This window comes from Urocitellus parryii, chromosome 5 (genome assembly GCF_045843805.1).
Source record: "Urocitellus parryii isolate mUroPar1 chromosome 5, mUroPar1.hap1, whole genome shotgun sequence".
NCBI lineage: Eukaryota > Metazoa > Chordata > Mammalia > Rodentia > Sciuridae > Urocitellus > Urocitellus parryii.
Window position 1 is genome coordinate 8,413,729 of NC_135535.1, and position 14,851 is coordinate 8,428,579.

Below are 14,851 nucleotides of genomic sequence, written 5' to 3' on the forward strand. Positions count from 1 at the left end.
CAGGGTAGGGCGGCCAGGGGCCTTGAGCCAGGCAGCACAGTGGAGGACAGGCTGCGGCTAGATGTGGGCCTCACCTCTCAGGCCGTTGAGCTCTCCCACCCAGCAGTGCTCGTCCTTCTGAGACACGATCTACACAGAGAGGGGATAGAACTCAGCCCACACCATGCACACACATCTCATGTCCCCAGCATGCAGGCCTGGCCAAGACCCAATATTTACAGAGCGGAACCTCTCGGCAGGGAAGGGGCAAGGTAGGGAGTCGGTGGCGGGGTGTGCCAAGCCTCCCCATACACACCGTGATGATGTCATTCCTGCGGAAGCCCAGCTCATCATCATCGTGTCGTTCAAAGTCTAGCAGGGCCTTTGCTCGACGCCGGTGACTGCGTGAACATGCCACATAGTTCTCATGGTCCCGCTGGTGGCTCTCCATGCTGTAGTCTGGGGTCAGCTCCTGCAAGAAAGGACAGAAACAGGATGCATGGAAGGCCCACCATGGTGGGGAAGCTTCAGTGCCAGGACCAGGCTGGGGAAGAAGAGCCCCAGAGTCTGGCCTGGGGAGCTGTTGCTCACCACACTGCAGTTTTTGGGGTCTATGCACTGGAAATGTTGTGCCACGCGCAGGATGGCCTCTCGGAGGTCAGCCACCAGTTCTGTCTGCTTGATGTTCTTGGCCTTGAGGGCCTCCAGGTCATCCTCCCCTAGAAGGCAGAGTGTTCCCAGTGACCGCCCCTGCCCAGGCCCCAGGAGAGGAAGTGCAAATCCACAATCCTACGTGAGGGTGCTGCCTGCAGTGCTCACCAAAGAGCAGGGAGGTGATGGCCGACTTCCTCCGCTGGGTCCTACGCCGAACAACCTACAGGCAGGAAGAGGGGGTCAGCAGGGCCAGCCCCCATCAAGGAGGGGATGCTGACCCTCAGTATTTTACTAGTACTAACTCCTCTGAAATGGCCTGTGGCCAGCTCTGATGTACTCAGTTCAGGGCAGGCCTGTGCCCCTCCCAAACCAGGCCAGGCTCAGAGTGGCAGGATGCACAACATGGAGGAGGGCTGTGTCATCCCCTAACAGTGGTCTGACTGGGCCATGCTGGGCCCTGGGTGCTGAGCTGGGGTCAGGGATAGAGGATAGCACAGCAGGGAAGAGCCAGTCTGCTCCCCACAGCCCTTCTCACTCTGGCTTTGAGGACCACCTGCTGTGGGCTGAGCCTGTGCTTGCTTAATGCACCTGAGAGAGGTTGGCAGCAGTGCCAGTTCCCAGGAGCTGGCCCTGGTCTGCAATGAGGTAGGCCAAATGCTTGCGGCGTTGGGTCTCCACAGCCACATCAGTGAGGGAGCCGGCCAGTCGCATGGCCTCCCCCAGGAGCAGCTCTGCATCTCCAATCTGTGATGGAATGTCTGACAGTGTGTTGAAGATGGAGGCAGAGTTCTCAGACTGGATCAGTTCTTCCTCCTAGACCACATGAGGACAGAGAGGGGAGGGGTCTTGCATCTGGCACTGTCCTTGGAGACTTAGGTCCTCTGGCATGGCTAATAGGGTAGGGGCTGGTTCTGCAGGGCCCAAGGAGATCCTCTAGCCACCCACAATCAGGGACCTAAGCAGGGACCAGGGCTGGGCCACTCCTGCTGCAGCTTGGGTTGGTGCAGAAATGGAGGGAAGGGGATGTCCCCTGTGCCCACCAACTTTGGGCTCAGAGCCTGGAGCCCACCACATCCACCCAGAGGAGGGCACCATGGCCCCTGTGCCTGACACACGCCCCCTTCTTGGCCTGGAGACGGAGGGGCCTGGGAGCACCTTGAGGCGCAGCATGCCCAGCGTGGTCTGGAACAGCACCAGGGAACCCTCGTAGAAAAACAGGTCCCAGATGCGCAGCAGCAGCTTGATGTGCACCACGCTGGCAAAGGCCGTGAGGAACCAATGCAGCGTGATCAGGGACAGCTCTGCAATAGATACCAGAGCCAACAGGGCTGGGGACAACAAGGACAGCCCACTGGAGGCAGCCTGGGCAAGACACTTCCCAAAGAGTAGTGAGAGGGCAGAGGGGAAGGGGTCAGAGAATACCACGGAACAAGGACATAGACTGCATGTTCCTATGTCCACAGCTGGGCCATTTGCCTATGTCCAGAGGCCTCAGAGCTCCAGCGTCCCAGGACCTGAAGGCCAGAGAGGAAGAGAACTGCCAGGCCTTACCAATGTCGTGTTCCTGGAGCAGCTTGTCCAAACGAGGCAGGTACTGGACGATGAGATGGCGCAGGACTCGCTGGTCAGTCTGAACGCCCAACAAGGTGGTGCTGAAGTAGGAGGCAGGGAGCAGGTCCTCAATGATGGCACACATCATCCAGAACGCATCCTCCTCCTCCAGGAACAGCAGGAGGCAGGCAGCCACCTGGCCAGGGAAGAGGGACAAGGGACTTCTACCCAAGTCTCCATGTGAGTAAGGACAGGAATTCCCTCTGGGGAGACTAGTCAAGAAAAGCCTCTTGGGAACACTCCCGGAGACATTCCTTCTCAGGCTGTGGAGGGGCCTGCCTTATTTCAGGTCCCCAGGGCTCTGTTTTAACAGCAGAAGCAACTGTCCTGGCCTTCCTTGGGGACTGTCATCACATATCCTATTGGGGGCCTGGAGAGACCCTTGGGTACAAGCCCTAGCCCCATTAGCCCTCCTGGGGCTGTGCTTACCATGCCCGTGCCCTGGCAGTAGCCAATCTCTGGGTAGAGCCAGGCCAGTGCTCGCAGGACTCTGCGCAGACGGGGCACCCCGATGCTGTTCACGTTGGCAAAGCAGGCATTGCTGGGCATGGTGCGCAACAAATCTTTCTCGATCTGTTAGGTACCCATGACAACCCCACAAGATGACCCTGTGAGACACAGCTGTAGCCTGAGGTCCACAGTGGGGAGTTTCCCCTCCTTCCTTCAGGATCAGATCCCAGGAAATGTGGCACCAACTGTATCATAGTCACCTGGGAACTTCATGCCAGACCTACTGAAAAAGCCTGCAGCCTGGGGGTGTGTTTAAAATCCCCACCATTGTGGACCCCATCTCCTCCAAGTCCTTCCACATACTGGGGACCTCTGGGACAATTCTCCCTGCAGCCTACAAAGGACCTAGGAGACAGCAAGTTTCCTTCAGGGTCATGTGTGTAGGTGAGAGCACTGCTGTCCTTGCCAAGGAGACCAGTGAGGGCGTGCTCCAGGAACCCAGGTGACACCTCCCTCCCTCCACATGGTCTGCAGGCAGCTCCTCCTGCCTGTCCCTCGACCTTCCCACATTACCTGTTTGGCAGCAACAGTCTCATCATTAGAGCTGTTCTTCACAATCTCACGGTAGGACAGCTCGGAGTTACTCTTCTTCTGCAAGGCCCCAGAGAGCCGCATCCACAGCTGAGGGAAGGTGCCACAGGAGCACTCAGTCTTTTTTGTGACACCTGGTCAGAGGCTCTGAACCCTCTGTGACTCCCTGTGGCTCTCTCACCTGGGGTCTCATGCCATGTGGAATGCCAGCCAGCACCAGGGAGCGGAGCTTCTCAGAGCGGGGCAAGGAGACTGCAATCTTGTCCCAGGTGAGGTCCCCCACGTCATGATTGTGGGTGAACTCCAGGTGGGCCTGCCACCGCAGCCTCTGCGGGGCATCTTCCACCAGAGAAGCCCCAATCAGGGAGCTGGATCCAGGTTCAGCACCTTCCACCAGGAGAGGGCAGAGGAGGGAGGAAAGCGTGCTCCTCACTACATGCTCCCAGCAGCCACCCTCCTGACAGGACTAGGGGCTGTCTCCAGGCCCAGGAGGCTCCCTGAAACCCAGACCCTCTGCCAGCGCCTTTCCTAGGAGTTCCATGCACAGCCCTCCTGGCTGTGCAAACCTGAGCTCTCACTCTCTGCCCAAAGCTGCCCAAGTCTAGAAACTACTACTCCATAAGCTCAGGCCTGAACCTCCAGGTCACCTTTAGCTTCTTCTCCTCCAGACCCAACCAGATATTCAATATCCAATATTCAATCCACTGCAAAAATGGAAGGATCTGCCCTTTTCTTACCACCCCTAAGGCCAGACCACATCACAGTCCTTTGAGTCACAGCAGTGGCTATCTTGCCAGCCCCATAGCAGTCACAGTGGCCCTTCCAGGACACATCAGATTATGTGGCTGCTCCTGACATGTCTCAGACAAAGCCAAAAGCCTTCCAGGTTCCACTGCCTGCCTCTCATGACCTGCCCAACTGACCTCACCTCCTGCCACTTTTCTCTTGCTCATTCCACTCTATGACATGGGCCCTCTTGCTGTCCCCGACCAAACTCACTCCAACCTTGGGGCTTTTGTGCCTGTTACTGACTTTCCCCAGAGAAACTTGCTCCCTCGCCTCCTCCTAGTCTTTGCATGTATCTCCCCCTCAGAAACCTTGACAAAATCAACTCCCCTCTCTGCTATCCCCAGAATCACCCTTGTGGCTCTCACCCTAGCAGCTATGTGTCTGCTTGCTTACTGCCCGTCTCCCACCAGAACGGGACCTCCATGTGGTCAAGACCACTTTGGTTGAGGTGCTAGAGACACAGCTGGGAAGGGGAATAAGCCACCCTCCACTTTGTGAAATACTTGCTGCATGAGGGTCTCCTGCAGTCACCCAGAAACCTCTGTACTGCGAGCCCCACTGAGAGCTGCCTCCTCATCCATTTTAAGTCATGTCCTTGGCATAGTCCTCAAAATGTTAACCGTGACAACTTGACATACAAAAAGATGCACAAATCTTAAGTACACCTTTTGAGGAGTATCAAAAAACAAATTAGTTCTAAACATTATTCTAGCACAGTGATGCACACTATGACTTTGAATCCAGTGATCCATCAAGATTCAGAGGATTTCTGTTATAACAGAAAGTTCCCTGTGTCCCTCTCAACTTCAGCTTTTAATTTCCAACTGTTCATCAGATGATCAAGCAAAACATATGTCAGAACTGGAAATGAGTGACCTAAAGATGACTGCCTCAGCCAAATGACATGCTCCAGTCATAGTTCTGGACTGCTGACAGGTTCTGGCATATGGCCCTCCCAACAGCCTGCAAGGGCACCCAACCCAGGGACCCACCTACAGAAACATGGCTACAAGAATATTATATTAAATTCATTATAATTGGATATGGAAGCACTATTGAAAAATGTTTTTTTCTTTTTTTTTTAAGTTGTCAATGGACCTTTACTTTATTTATATGGTCTGAGAATTGAACCCAGTGCCTCACACATGCTAGGCAAGTGCTCCACAACTGAGCTACAACCCCAGCCTGAAAAATATGCTTTTAAAAAGGTCTTAACTGATACAGGAACTGCTCATGACATGATGTGCATGCAATGCAATCTTAGTTATGAAAAGTATATAAGGATGCACACAGCACAGCTAGGGAGGAAGGCACTAAGATGTCAGTAGTGATCTTCAGGCTGTAGGATCAGGAGCTAATTTTGTTTTAATCTTTATACGTTACTGTATTTCCCAAATTCTCTACAATAAACATAATTGTTTTTATTATCAGGTGAAGATCAATATATTTCTTGGGGGTGGTATTGGGGATTGAACCCAGGGATGCTCTGCCACTAAGCTACATCCCATCCTCCCCATTTTTTTTAGGGGGTTTTTTGGTACCAGGGATTGAACTCAGGGGCACTTAACCTCTGAGCCACATCCCAGGGGCACTCAACCACTAAGCCACATCCCAGGGGCACTCAACCACTAAGCCACATCCCCAGCCCTATTTTATATTTCATTTAAAGTCAGGGTCTCACTGAGTTGCTTAGCGTCTCACTGTTGCTGAGGCTGGCTTTGAACTTGCAATTCTCCTGCCTCAGCCTCCCAAGCTGCTGGGATTACAGGTGTGCGCCATAGCGCCCAGCTATCACATCCCTTTTTACTTTATATTTTGAGGAGGGTCCCACTAAATTGCCCTGGAAGGCCAAGAACTCGCATCCTGCTGAGATTAGTGGTAGCTGGGATTACAGATGAACACCACTGTACCTAGCAAGATCAGTATTTAAAAGAGGTCTCTGTTAAATTTTATGCAATACACAAATATGTAAAAACAAATCCCATTAATATGTACAAATATGATGCACCAATTAAAAAATGTAGAAAGGAAAAAAAAAACCAGAGGTCTCCATATACTTATAACAGTAGCACTCTCATATGTGCTTCTGTCCTTGAGTCTTACTGGAACGGGTGACAAAAGGGGCTCAGAGGTCATGTGCTGTGGACACAAGGACATCAGCAAGAACACCTAGGGGGCTCCATCTTACCTTCTTTGTCCACCCGAAAACCAAACTCATCGTAGCAGAACTCTGGCTGCTCTGCTGACTCTTCCTTCTAGAACCAGGAACAGGGATAAGTTGTCTATCCCCCAGCCTGGGGCCAGTTTCCAAAAGATGCCACCCACGTGGCTAACTGCTAACTTCCACCCAGATCAAAGGCTACCCTTTCAAAAAGGCTTCTCTGGTCATCGCTCACCCACAGGGGTCACTACCTGCTCTGAGCATTTTCTTTGTTGTTCTCAGAGTTCAAAGGTTACTAAGATCAATGCAAAACATATGTTTCATGCATTTCCATACCCAAAATACTCTTCCTCCTACCTAATGATTGATTCACACAGGCACGTAGAACTAAGATGCCATCTCTGGTGGTGACCCTGTGAGCCTGTGTGAACATTGTGAAATTGGCCACCCACTCCTGGGCAGCCTGCAGAGGTGGGTCCCTTCATGCCACAGCACAGGAGCACAGCAGGAGGGTGCCTGGCTGCACTGACTGCTGTACCTGAGTATACTTGGCCAGGATCTCCTGGGGCCATATGCTTGGAGTCAAGGCTGAGAAAGGGCCACTAGCAGAAGGTATGTGGCTTCCTACAACAAAAAGGACCAGGGAGAGAACAACTAAGAAAACCCAGAGGCAAAATTCATGTCAGAAACTCCACCCGCTCCAAGAGTGCAGTGCCAGCATTAAAGGGAATGGGCCATCTAGAGTAGGACTGAGGGGGAAGGAGGAATGGGAAGAACACCCTAGAAAGGAACATGCTTCTGGAAGAAGGGAGAAGGCAGCAGCATGTCCCCCAACATAACCAAACCCCATGTCCTTGCCCCAACCTCCACCTCATAAAGAAACTGGCAGGGAAGAGGGAAACTGGAGACCTGAGCAGGTAAGAGTTATAGTATCTGTCCCAGACAGCCCCAAACCAGAAGCCTCCCTTTCCCTTTCTCCATCTCTTTTATCTAGATGGCTGTTTCTGAAAATGGAAGTCAGTACCACTCTCTGGCTCCTGGTGAGGGCCCAGGCCCTGCTACCTGACATTGTGCTGAGCTGGCAGGTCTTCTGAGGATCCAGGCGTTTACTATCCTGATCTCTTAGAGATGAAAGGCTCCTCAGGCTTCATGGGCTCCAGAAACATCTGCCTGTTAGGAGACCAAAAGGCACCATCATAGCACCCCCTTTCCTGGGATGGGGTGAGCCCTCTCCACATGCAGTTTTCACTGGCCCAGTATAGTGGAGAGGGGAGTTGCCACACTGCTCGACATAAGGAAGGAAAAAAGTCACACCTTGCCTATTAAAATTTTAAATTAGGTTATGTTGTGGCTTGGATGTGAGGTGTCCCCAAAAAGCTCACGTGAGACAATGCAAGAAGGTTTAGAGGAGAAATGATGGGGTTATGAGAGTCTTAACCAAATCAGTGAATTAATCACCTGATTGGATTAACAGAGTAGTGATTTAAGGCAGGTGGGGTGTGGCTGGAGGAGGTGGGCATTGGGGGTGTGGCTTTAGGGTATATATTTGTATCAGGCTAGTGGAGTCTCTGTGTGCTTTCTGATCATCATGTGAGCCACTTCTCTCCACCACACTCTTCCACCATGTTGTTCTACCTCATCTTGAGTCCCAAGGAATGGAGTCTGCTATCTATGGACTGAGACCTCTAAAACCATGAGCCCCCAAATATACTTTTTAGTCATAGCAGCAAGAAAAAGCTGACTCAAACAGGCCACTTGGCTGGGTGTGCTGGCATGTGCTTGTAATCCTAGCAACTTGAGAGGCTGAGACAGGAGGACCACAAGTTCTAGGCCAGCCTAAGCAATAGTGAGGTTCTAAGCAACTTGGTGAGACCCTGTCTCAAAGAAATAAAAATAAAAAATAAAAAAGATAGCCAGGTGTGGGGCTCATCCTTGTAATCCCAGCATCTTGAGAAGCTGAGGCAGGAGGATCCCAGTGCAAAGCTAGCCTCAGCAACTTAATGACACTGTTAAATGAAATATAAGAAGGGCTGGGGCTGGAACCTCTTGAGTTCAATCCCTGGTACCAAATAATAGTAGTAGTAGTAGTAATAATAATAATAATAAAAAGGCTGGCAATGTAGCTTGATTGGTGGAGCACCCTGAGTTCAGTCCCCAGTAATGCAAAATAAATAGATAAATAAGGTTATGTGTCTTTATTGTTGACTCCTTTTTTAAGAGGACAAAAGGGATGAGAGAGGGGATTTGAAAGAAAGAGCCTCCTGTCTTGCCGGGGAGATATATTATTATTTTTTTTTTTAGAGAGAATTTTTAATATTTATTTTTCAGTTTTTAGGGGACACAACATCTTTATTTTTATGTGGTGCTGAGGATCAAACCCAGTGCCCCGCGCATGCCAGGCAAGCGCATTACTGCTTGAGCCACATCCCCAGCCCCTAAATATTATTTTTTAGTTTTTTTAAATGGACACATCTTTTACATTTATGTGGTGCTGATGATGGAACTCAATGTCTCAAGCATGCTAGGGGAGCGCTCTATCACTGAGCCCTAGCCCTAGCCCCAAGGGGATACACTTTGAAGAAGCTACAAAGCTGATGTTCTCATAGCTTGTGGCCCAGCACTAATGAAAGAGAACCAGGCATAGGGATTTCCACAGCAGTGTTTCTTCAGGAAGAAAGAAAACAAAGCCCAGCACAACCAAACCTCTGGAACAGGTTTCCTGAGCCCCAAATCTTTGAGGACTCATTTAACAGAACACAACACATCTCCTGAGTAGACCTCCCCCAGTTGTCCCTCGACATTCCTGTGCCAGCGGTCCACCTTACCGTATATTTTTTTTAAAGACAGGTTTCACCATGTACCCCAGGCTGGCCTCCATATCCTGGGCTCAAGTGACCCCGCTGCTTGAGTGCTCCTCCTCCCAGTCCAAGTGCTGGGACTACAAGGTTGAGTTCAACCACATTTTTTCACTAGGCTTACAAGCTGGGAAGCCAAGTTAGAAACTGCAATCTAACTTTAATATCTTCTGTCATTTCTAAAGCCCTGTCCCTGACCGTTTCTGTCCTTCTTAAAAAAAAAACCCAACAAGAAAAAGGCAAATAGCCCAATTTAAAAATCGGCAAAAGATCTGAATATACATTTCTTTAAAGAAGAGATGCTGATGGTGGGTAGGCAATTAGCAAAATTTAGCCATTAGCAAAAAGGAAACACAGCCACTTTAAGGAAAAAAACATTATCCTTACTTGAGCATAAATTAAAAAATAGGTATGTGAACAAGTTCCAGTTCTCATTAAAGATTTTTTGCTAATCTGGGAGCAAAGGGCCATTCTGTAGTTCCTCAGGACAAGTCACCAACGTTTACTACTGCCCTAGACATATGCCGATCATGCCAAGTTTGAGCTAAAGGTCAAAGTAGAAAATTCCTGACCAACACAGAGGTACCTGACAGGGAAGGGTGCTGCCTCCTGTCTGCAGACATGCTCTGCTGAGAACCAGAGGCCAGAGCCTGCTTTCCTACTGCATCAGCCATCCTAGGTTGGTTTGCTCTATGTGAAGACAACAGTGAAAGCTTAGTCTTCTTTCAGTGTAACACATGCCTCGGGCTTAATTTGATTCAGATTCTTAATTGAATAGAGCATTTTTTTTTGTACCAGGAATTGAACCCAGGGATGCTTTACCACTGAGCCATATCCTCAGCCCTTTTTAATATTTTATTTAGAGACAGGGTCTCACTGAGTTGTTTAGGGCCTTGCTAAATTGCTGAAGCTGGATTTGAACTTGTGATCCTCCTTCCTCAGCCTCCCAAGCTGCTAGCATAACAGGAGTGCACCACTGTGTCTGGCTAGAATTACATATTTTTATATTAAAGGGAATGACAGAAGTAGAAGTTTGAAAAATCTCATCAGGTGCCACTAATCTTCACAGCACATTTTGGAATAGATATCATCTGTTTCACATACAAGAGAAAATAAGCCTAGAAAGAGACTAGTATACAGTTCCCAAAGGACTCCCAGAACTGTGCCTGTCACAGACACCATGTGTCTCCACCAGGTTCGCCACCTTGATAGCTCTGGGAATGTAACCCTGTGCTGTTAAAACACACATTGGCTAAGAGCTCTGGGAGAGCTTACTGCAGTGGCAGTAGCACTCTTATTAGTGTCATACAGAAGCACTTCACTGCCTGTTCTCTGCACCACAATTCCAGTCAGGCCTGAGTTCCACCTCTCACTTCAATCCCCACTTATTACAACCCTGGCTAAGTTTACTTGGCTTCTTTGAATCTGTTTTCTTATTCATAAAATGGAATAATACCACCTCTATCTTACCAAGGTTACGAGGATTAAGCAAGATAAAGCAAACAAGGCCCTTAGCACACTGCCTTAATTATCAGGCAATTCATCAGCCTAATAACTTCTAGAAAGTTACTGTTAGTATCTGGACCCTCTACGTTATGATATACTAAAAGCTATTATACTAAGCCACTTGAAATTGCTGATATTAAAACTGGGTGTGGTGGCACATGCCTATAATCCCAGCTACTTGGGAGGCTGAGACAGGAGGATTAAGACTGTGCCAGCCTCAGCAGCACAGTGGGAAGGAGGGAGGGAAGGTAGGCAGGGAGAAAGAAAGAGACAAAGGAATGGAGGAAGGGAAGAAGGGAAGAATGAGGAGGGGGAAAGGAAGGAGAAAGAAATAAATAAATTGCTGATTTTCATCTATGACAACCTATAAAAACAATGTCATGTTTGAATGTAACATTCCAGTTGAGATCATGAGAAAGACTGCTCCTCACTAACATCCTAAATGTTGTTTCTTTCTTCTGGAAGGGCTGAGTAAAGTAGAGGAAAAGGGGTTGCCTGAAACAGTGGCGATGAGGTGCCCTGACTGAGACATAGATATTTATCTGCTGCTCCCTCTTCTGACCTCAGCTGCCTCCCACTAGTCATTCAGCAAACAATGACTAAGCCCTCCCAACCAGGCAGGTTCTAAGGGAACCAGAAAGAAACAGAAAACAGATGAGGAAAAGCACAGCAGTAAGAGGAAATAAAGCAAGGTAAAGGTAAAGTCAGAAGCCAGGGGCTGTTTATATTCAGTGGTCAGAAAAAGCCCTTTGAGGATAAGATGACCTCTGAACAAAGACCAAAAGGAAGAGAGGGATCAAGTCATAGCTGAGGGGAGGGGATCCAGGTAGAAGGTGTAGCAGGTGCAAACCTATCAAGTCCAGGGCACACTGACAGGTGGAAGCAGCAAAAAGGCATCTAATAGGCTAAAGTGGCCCAGGGTAGCCTCAGGGGAGAAGAGTGGGAAGAGGCAGCAGGGGCCAGGAGACTTCAAAGTAGGACAGGCCTTTGGAATTTATTCTCAGTAAACCTGAATCTACTTCGGTTTTGATGAGTTCTCTTGGGACAGAAGGTGGTGGATGCATATAGACTTAGCTTAGTTGGGGCACTGAGAAATGGTCAGATTTTGGGTATACTTTAAATAGTTTGAAAGATTCACCTCTTAAGTTTATACACACATACATACACACACACACACACAAATATGCATACATATATATTTAGAAATAACTCATATATGTAGCTGCCCCTGATGTAATACTACCTGTGGGCAGTTTTTCCTGCCTTTGGTCACTATGGAAATCTGCCTGAAAGCAGCCATCTAGGAGTTGGAAAAAGCTATCCAGAGTTAGCCACATCATTCCCCGACCCACCTACCCACTCCTGGCAGCACAGCCACCCCAGGGCTCAGGGGTATCAGAAACAAAAACTTTGGCACTGAGAAGGAGTTTTTTGTAATTAGCACAGTGCAGTGGCATAGGCCTGTTATCCCAGTGGCTCAGGAGGCTGAGGCAGGAGGATCTCAAGTTCAAAACTAGCCTCAGTAACTTAGTAAGGCCCTAAGCATCTTAGTGTATCCCTGTCAGAAAAAAAAAAAAAAAAACAGGGCTGGGATGAGGGTCAGTGATTAAGTGCTCCTGGGTTCAATCCCCCCATACCAAAAAAAAAAAAAGGAAAAAAAAAAAGTCCATGCTTAAAGGTCCTAGTCTTCTGACTGCTTCAAGTCTTTTCCTCCTTAGTTTGCCAATCCCACAATTTCCAGTAAGACAAATTTTATTCACAATGCAAAGATGAGCTGTCACTATAAATTCATGTGCATATTTGTGAGTATATGGAAGGGGCCAGGAAAAGTTCAGTCCATTTCCTATGGCCATCTGATACACATCAAAGGGATATGGCCCTTCATGCACTCCTTACCTACAGCCCGTCTACCTCCTGTGTTCCCTGACATAAGGCAACACAGCAGAGCTACTGCTACACAGGTGGTTTTCTGCCAGGAAACAAAGTCTGTAAGTAGCACAAGCATAAAAATTTCTATTTTGGGGCTGGGGATGTGGCTCAAGCGGTAGCGTGCTCGCCTGCCATGCGTGCGGCCCGGGTTCGATCCTCAGCACCACATACCAACAAAGATGTTGTGTCTGCCAAGAACTAAAAAATAAATATTAAAAAAAAAATTCTCTCTCTCTCTCCTCTCTCACTCTCTTTAAAAAATATATATATAAAAAAAATTTCTATTTTGGCAGTTGCAGAGATCCTGAAGACCATTGTTTTCTCTGAAATTATGAGAGGACACTGAAATCTACTGATAATAACTCACACAGCAAGAGGACAGCAGAGCTGGGAAATCTGAGAACGGCTGAAGTAAGAGATTAATGTGGACACTAGATGCTAACAAAACAAAAGTAAAGCCAGGCAATAAATTATTATTATTATTATTATTTATTTTTTAGTTATTGGCGGACACAATATCTTTGTTTGTATGTGGTGCTGAGGATCGAACCCGGGCCGCATGTATGCCAGGCGAGCACGATACCACTTGAGCCACATCCCCAGCCCCAGACAATAAATTAATAAGTGTTCAATGGGATATAAACATTTTAAAAAAATGAAGGATAAAATATATGAGTACTTTTTCAAGGTATGGGTACAAAAATACTGGTTTTCCCCTTGGCTTCTAGTCCATAATACACGTGTAAACCTCTGCCCAGACTGTCCTATTCAATCTCACACCTGCCACAGCTTATCACCTTCCTCTAGCAAGAGCTTTCTCCTAGAAAGCTCCAGACTCTTTCCAGCTGCTTCCTCCTACCAAAGTTATTTTTCTTAAAAGCTAATTGGATGCTAGCATCTCCTGCTTATTTCTCAACAATTTGCTAGCACCTCAGAAAAAGGGCCACATTCTCTAACAATATGAGGTTCTATCAGCCCCCACCCAAGCTCTATACTCCTCTCACCACCCCACATCTACCCTATACTCCAGTCATATAGACCCACTTCCATCAGCTGCCGAAATGCACTTTTTTTTTTCTTGGTACCAGGGATTGAACCCAGGAGTACTTAACCAGTGAGTTACGTTCCCAGCCCTTTTTTGTATTTTATTTAGAGACAGGGTCTCACTGAGTTGCTTAACACCCCACTTTTGGGCTGGGGATGTGGCTCAAGCGGTAGCCCGCTCGCCTGGCATGCGTGCGGCCCGGGTTCGATCCTCAGCACCACATACAAACAAAGATGTTGTGCCCGCTGATAACTAAAAAATAAACAAATAAATAAATATTTAAAAATTCTCTCTCCCTCTCTCTCTTAAAAACAAACAAACAAAACAAAAAAAACACCCCACTTTTGCTAAGGCTGGCTTTGAACTTGTGATCCTCCTGCCTCAGCCTCCTAAGCTGCTGGGATTACAGACATGTGCCACAGTGCCAGGCCCTAAGGCACAATTTTTGTATACGCCAGATTGTCTGATCTCTCTCCTAGGATGAAATTTGTGTGTAAATAAAATTCACATATTTCAGTATGGGAAATTAGAAGGTAAAAGAAATGTTTCTGAATGAGAAAATATTTTGTATAGTAAAGTAATATTCTTGTGCTAAAGTCCAAGATGAAAGTGAGGACAAAACTAAGGATGTAAACAAGTTATAGAATATTTAAATTGCAAAAGGTTTATGGAAGGTACATTTCAAAAAGGTTGTGTATATGATTAAATTGACTATAGTTGGCACCATCAGTTAAAATTATTCAAATTTTAATGTACTGATAGGAAAGAAAAGTCTGAACACTGATCTGCTTTTATCAGGATAATTTTCTTGTATCTGTTAGGTCTTATTACGTAGGGAAACTAAGTCTTAAAGGAATTAGGATTTGTACCTGTTTTAAAGTTTTTTAAATGATTACTTCATAACTGATTAAACAAACAACTATTATTTTAGGTTATTACAATATAGTTGATGTCCTAAGTATATGTAACCAGAGATATGTATACATCTGAGAACCAGGTTTGTATGATCCTTGTCTAAATGTTATATAAAAGTTTGTAAAATGGAACTTTATGTAGGTTTACCAGCAAGGTAACCAATAAGTGCTCCCCTTTATCTCCCTTTTATCTGTTTGCTTTGCTAAGTCTATTTCTGATCATTAACACTGTATCCTCAACTTATAAGATTTAAGGCTATCTTTTTATTTTTGCTACTACAGCTAATCCATGCAGACCTGTGATTATTGTTACTGTACACTATGGATTCTACATCTTACCTTAAAATTTAAACTTAGTTAATGTAAG

At 47.3% G+C, this 14,851-nt stretch overlaps 1 protein-coding gene across 6 annotated transcripts in view; it reads right to left on the reverse strand.

The window, feature by feature from the left end:
• Window positions 1-14,851, reverse strand: part of Sgsm3 (small G protein signaling modulator 3) — a 32,990-nt gene that overhangs the window by 4,046 nt on the left and 14,093 nt on the right. For 4 of the 6 annotated variants that reach the window (XM_026405977.2, XM_026405976.2, XM_026405975.2 and 1 more), the window contains 13 exons: window positions 7,298-7,405; window positions 6,774-6,859; window positions 6,263-6,329; window positions 3,467-3,672; window positions 3,268-3,375; window positions 2,674-2,817; window positions 2,185-2,380; window positions 1,789-1,934; window positions 1,222-1,446; window positions 799-853; window positions 571-698; window positions 296-451; window positions 75-129 (listed from right to left, as the gene is read on the reverse strand). In XM_026405977.2, the coding sequence (XP_026261762.1) occupies window positions 75-129; window positions 296-451; window positions 571-698; window positions 799-853; window positions 1,222-1,446; window positions 1,789-1,934; window positions 2,185-2,380; window positions 2,674-2,817; window positions 3,268-3,375; window positions 3,467-3,672; window positions 6,263-6,329; window positions 6,774-6,859; window positions 7,298-7,304 (1,579 nt within the window). In that variant the 5' untranslated portion in view covers window positions 7,305-7,405. The remainder of the gene's footprint in view (window positions 1-74; window positions 130-295; window positions 452-570; window positions 699-798; window positions 854-1,221; window positions 1,447-1,788; window positions 1,935-2,184; window positions 2,381-2,673; window positions 2,818-3,267; window positions 3,376-3,466; window positions 3,673-6,262; window positions 6,330-6,773; window positions 6,860-7,297; window positions 7,406-14,851) is intronic. The other 2 variants (XM_077799143.1, XM_077799144.1) reach the window with 2 other exon arrangements.